The sequence below is a fragment of the Drosophila grimshawi genome, unplaced genomic scaffold (genome assembly GCF_018153295.1).
Source record: "Drosophila grimshawi isolate 15287-2541.00 unplaced genomic scaffold, ASM1815329v1 contig_1006, whole genome shotgun sequence".
Taxonomy (NCBI): Eukaryota; Metazoa; Arthropoda; class Insecta; order Diptera; family Drosophilidae; genus Drosophila; species Drosophila grimshawi.
In genome coordinates this window covers 166,837-172,836 of record NW_025062489.1, presented here as the reverse complement: position 1 = coordinate 172,836, position 6,000 = coordinate 166,837, and the positions used below count along the sequence as shown (strand labels likewise).

At 39.7% G+C, this 6,000-nt stretch overlaps 1 protein-coding gene across 1 annotated transcript; it reads left to right on the top strand.

Moving 5' to 3' along the window:
• Positions 1–2,470: 2,470 nt before the first annotated feature.
• LOC6565266 (hexokinase type 2) lies at positions 2,471–4,404 on the top strand. The gene has a single exon (XM_001990878.2). It carries the CDS (start codon positions 2,571–2,573, stop codon positions 3,912–3,914), a length of 1,344 nt encoding a protein of 447 aa, XP_001990914.2. The 5' UTR covers positions 2,471–2,570; the 3' UTR covers positions 3,915–4,404.
• Positions 4,405–6,000: the final 1,596 nt, after the last annotated feature.

Genomic DNA, 6,000 nt, shown 5'->3' with positions numbered 1-6,000 from the left:
GACATTTAGAATTGGTTGAAAACATGCAAATTTTAAGAAATACACGTGGCGATGCCAACGTTATTAAATATGTGTGTATGTATGTATGCACACATATGCATACAGTATATCAAGAAAGAGTTTGGACACAAGAAAAAATTCATATTTCTTTTACAAAAAAAGTATTTTATTATTGACTTTTTTTTCTTAATTTTCTACTATTAAGTGTACATTAGTATGCATACATACATGTATTGTGTGCAGGTTTCCTGTGTGTATGTGCGCTTGTGTGTGTTCATTTAACCGTAAACAGACGCATGCCAACGCCAGTCAACACAAATGACCTCCAAAGTGCTGCTCACATGATCACGGCGTCTCCGTTTCTCTATTGCTGTTGTTTCATTTGGCAAAACAGGCAGAGAGAGAGAGATGTGACGAAATAATAACCGCTGCTGCAATTGCAAACAAAAAAAAAAGGCCAATTGACAGACGTTTCTTTGGACAGTAATGAAACTGCAACAACAGCCAACAGTTGAGGTCTATGTAAATGCAAGATATGGCACATTCAGCTATCACTATCAAACAGCTAATAACACATAGTAATGTTTGCAGGGTAGGAAAGAAGCGTTTGGAGTTGCAAAGACAAACACACACACAGTCGGTCAAGCGATGCGTTTTTACTGTGCCGCACGTCGATGACGGCACGTAAAATACACTTACACATACGCTTATACTTATACATATTTATGTATATACATATACATGTGTCTGTACATGTGTATATGTTCACGCAAAGATTGGGAGTCCAACACCAACAAACAGAATTTGTGAGGCGAGCCCCACGAATGTGTCAGAAGACAGGACCATTAAAAACCAAAAAATTACATGCCGAGCGCTCATATACTCAAAGAGGAACACAAAGACGACAATTTGGTTGAATTTCGGCGACGGCGAACAGCTATGCAAACTTGTGCGCTTTATATGTATGTATGTACATGTGTTCTGAGAATAAACTGTTATACTGAAATTACCAACAGTCACAGATATATTCCAAGATATTGCAACAGCCTAGGGTGATACTTAAATGACCTGCATTATCCCCGACTGTCTCAATATCTCTTCTTAATTTGAAGCGAGGGCGAGGAGTGTGTACACATTTGAAACTATTTTTCAGCTCAAAATTTTAAAGTTGTCAAACGGTTTAATAAGCGCACAACCAGTTAGTGTGATGTTTTGCACAATGCTTCACATGCTGCTCAAGGTTTTCAATAAGCCGTTTGGTGTAGTGTGCAATAGTTTGCTGACGATGGCAAAATGGCTATAGCCACACTACATGCACACCTGACCGCTCTCTTTTCTCTGTCTCGCTCTTTCGCCCAGTGTAGTGTGCTGGTTTTGAGAGCTGTGGTGACGCTACTGCCTCTGCTCGCGTCGCTGCCCGTCCCTACATACAAATGCTATTCATGAGGCGCGCAATCAAAACATGTGCTCTCTTGCTTTCAATTTTCTTCTCTCTCTCGCTCTCTTTCGTTCTCTCATATATTCTGTTACGATATACACACCAATGTACAGAATATTGTATCTTGAACGCAGGCCCAGCAGCAACGAATTGTCAATTTTGACCTTCAAGGTTCCTTCAAAGTACGCTACGTACACGCTATACATTTACACACACGCATACATACATATATACATACACACACACACACACACACACACACACACACACACACACACACACACACACACACACACATATATATATATATATATATATATATATATATATATATATATATATATATATATATATATATATATATATATATGCAAGCGACGACGCACAGACGCTGGCATCGACGTCGACAGTGCCCGCTCAGCGTCGGCAGCGTCAGAGTAAAGCAACTGTCGAAGCTTCACGGAGAATAATTCCGTAACAAACGTTTCACAGCAGTGGACGCGTGCAGCGGACAAAAGTAAAAACGGCAAAGACAAAATTAAAAAATATATAAAGAAAATAGTAAAGTGATTCAGAAACAAGACAAAGTCAACTAAAAACGAATCAAATCCAACTATATGCAAAGGAAATCAAGGTAGAGACAATAAACACGCACACAAAAAAATTATTAAAAAAAACCAAACTAAGAAACAAAGAAAAAAATTTTGTTCAAAGAAAAACGCGAGTAAGACGCGCGTAAAACAGAATCTGCTGCAAATTAGATATTTTGTGTTTTTTTTTCTGTTGGCGGGTGAGGTGCCAGTGCCAGTGACTGCTTCTGTCTGTGTAACTGCCAAAACTAAAAGGAAACTGCAACGAAATGGACCAACAAGAGCAGCTGAATGGCGCGATGCGCAACGTATCTATAAATAGCAACGGACTAGCCACAACACTTAATGGTCACAACGGCTGCGACCAGACGGACAATGTGAGAGTTTTACGCGACAGCAGCAGCAGCGGCGGCAGCGGCGCAACGAGTAAAGCGACAAATGCAACAGCAGCAGTGACGACGACGACAGCAGCAGCAGCGATTGCAAATGCAATTCAAATACAAACATCAGCAGCTGGTGCGAGTGCAGCGGACAAAAAGAAAATGGTGTACGAGTTATGTCAGCAGCTGTTGCTAACGGATGAGCAGGTGCAGGAATTGTGCTATCGCATATTGCACGAGGTGCGTCGCGGCTTGGCTAAGGACACGCACCCCAAGGCGAATGTCAAGTGCTTTGTCACATATGTGCAAGATCTGCCCAATGGCAATGAGCGCGGCAAGTTCCTTGCCCTCGATTTGGGCGGCACCAATTTCCGCGTGCTTCTCATCCATCTGCAGGAGAACAATGATTTCCAAATGGAGTCGCGCATCTATGCAATACCACAGCACATTATGATCGGATCGGGACTGCAGCTATTCGATCATATCGCCGAATGTCTGTCCAATTTTATGGCCGAGCATAATGTGTATTCAGAGCGTTTGCCATTGGGATTCACGTTCTCGTTCCCGTTGCGCCAGCTGGGCCTGACCAAGGGTCTTTTGGAGACATGGACAAAGGGATTCGATTGTGCCGGCGTTGTCAACGAGGACGTTGTCCAGCTGCTCAAGGATGCGATCGCAAGGCGCGGCGACGTTCAGATCGATGTGTGTGCGATCCTTAACGATACGACGGGCACTTTAATGAGTTGCGCCTGGAAGAATCACAATTGCAAGATCGGTCTAATTGTCGGCACCGGCTCCAATGCCTGCTATGTGGAGCGCGTCGAGGAGGCCGAACTCTTCGATGGTAGCGAGAATGGCAAGCCGCACGTCCTCATCAATACGGAATGGGGTGCATTTGGCGATAATGGCGCACTCGATTTTGTACGCACGGAATTTGATAAGGATATCGATAGTCACAGCATTAATCCCGGCAAGCAGACATTCGAGAAGATGATCTCGGGCATGTATATGGGTGAGCTGGTCCGTCTCGTTCTCGCCAAGATGACACAGAATGGCATCCTATTCAATGGACAGGGATCCGAGGTGCTCTTCACCCGCGGCCTCTTCTTCACCAAATACGTGAGCGAAATTGAGGCCGATGAGCCCGGCAATTTCACCAATTGTCGCTTGGTGTTCGAGGAGCTGGGTCTGCCCAATGCCAGCGATGGCGATTGTGCCAACGTTCGCTACATCTGCGAGTGTGTCTCGAAGCGTGCCGCACATCTTGTCTCCGCTGGCATTGCCACGCTGATCAACAAAATGGATGAGCCGCATGTGACGGTAGGTGTCGATGGCAGCGTTTATCGCTTCCATCCCAAGTTCCACAATCTGATGGTGGAGAAGATAACGCAGCTGATCAAGCCGGGCATCTCTTTCGATCTGATGCTTTCCGAGGATGGATCGGGTCGTGGGGCGGCGCTGGTTGCTGCCGTCGCCTGCCGAGAGGATATACTCAATAGCAAGTAGAAAATGATTGGGGCTGCTACATTCAACAACACAGTTATCGTTATCGTAATTGAGTATCGGTATCGTAATTGGCATCGGCATCGGCGTCGCTGTTGTTGCCAAGTAAGCAAATCAATTAATTCGAAATCTAAATTGAGTTTCGAATGCAAATTCTTAAGGCGAAAATGAGTTAGTTTCCTTTTGTCGCCGCTGCGGTGGCGTGCACAGGCCGCCGCCAGATGGCGCGTCTTAGTGTTTAAATTAGACAAGTTTTTAGAAAAAAAGCAAAACAAACATGAATAATGGAGATTGTATGCTTCAGCAGCTGTTTATTATTATTATTATTACTATTATTAATTATGCTTTGCTTCATTTCGATTACAACTATATGTTATTTTGCTCTATCTTTCAATTAATTACATAAATTATTTGTATACTTAGTTTAATTGATAAACTTATCGATTCTCGATTTTTCAAAAACAAAATACAAATGTTATTATACTTTACGCAAACACACCCACCCACACACACACACACACACACACACACACACACACACACACACACACACACACACACACACACACATATATATATATATATATATATATATATATATGATTCTATATTTCAAGCAATTTCTTATTGGCAAACGAAATTTAAATACATTTTTCGATTGCAAATTGGTAACCATATATTTTAAGCTAAATGAGAAAAAACAAAAAAAATGAAATTTCGAAAATAGTAAAACATGCGCCGCCAAAAGTGTTATACTGTGCTACAAGCATCATCATATCCTTTCCCTGGACAAGACGAAAATTGAATCTAGTAAATCGCACATTGTTAACAAAACAACAAAAAATACTGAAAAAAAAATAAGAAAAAAACTAAAACTTAAACTTAAACACAAGGACACAGAAGCAAATGTGTTTTATAATTGTAAATGTTTATAGTATATTATATTGTGAAGCGTTATTTGATAATACAGCTTATTAGCCACTATATTGAATAATAATGTAATGTATTTTTGTTTCTTTGTTTAGTGCTTTTGTTACTAACGTTTAAGCAGCTAAACAATTGTTTTATATTGTTTTTATACATATATACATACATATGCATATACATACATATGTATATACATATACATACATATATACATATATATGTAAATACGTATACACACACACGTACACATATGCATATATATGCATAATGCATATGTGAGTTATTTGCTTAGTTTAGTGCTTAATTATTATGTAGTTTTAAATGTTATACAAGAGAAAAAACGGTCCCTGAAGACAGTCCTAAATATACAAGACAACCTTACATATAAAAAGAGCAAGAATCGCTAATAAAATATGAACACAATTGATAATTTTTCCTGCTAGCTGCAAGCGGATTTCATTGGTTTTTGATTTCAGTATTTTTTATTTTTCTACTTTTTTCGTTGGTGACTATTTTTTGTTTTGTTTGTTTTTTTTTTTTTCTTAGGCAATTGCGCGCAGGCGATTAAAGAATCAAATAATATAATCAACTTTTTTTGCCGATGTATTTTTAGAGAAGATAAAATCAACACGTTGTTGACAAAAAAAAAAACAATCATACCTAGTGGAATACCAAACAAAACTTTATATTTTTCACTAAAATGTAAAAAAAAATCATATGAAAACGAAACTTAGCCATGACAAATGAGTTATCAGAAAACAAGGATAAAAACGGCGTCAAGATAACGCAAAACTGAAGCTGAATGTTTATGTTAATCAACACAAATACATGCATACATAGACACGCATATGGACAGAGAAACTAACAGCTGACAGAATTTAGCAGACGAAAAACAAAACAAAAAGGAACAATTCTATATAAAAATGATTTCGAAACAAAACAAATAAAAACGATTAAAAAAAAACTGAGAAACAACAACCAAAAAAGGAAAACATTTGCAAAAGTTAAGGGTTATGATTGATAGGGGTGGGGGAGGGGGTGAGGTGCTTGTAACTGCCGGCAGAAGGAAGCAGCTGATACGGTCACGAGTCTTTCCTGAAACTGCGCACGAAGATCACATGATGTAACTGTCAATGATTATGTAAGTATTATTGTACTCGAT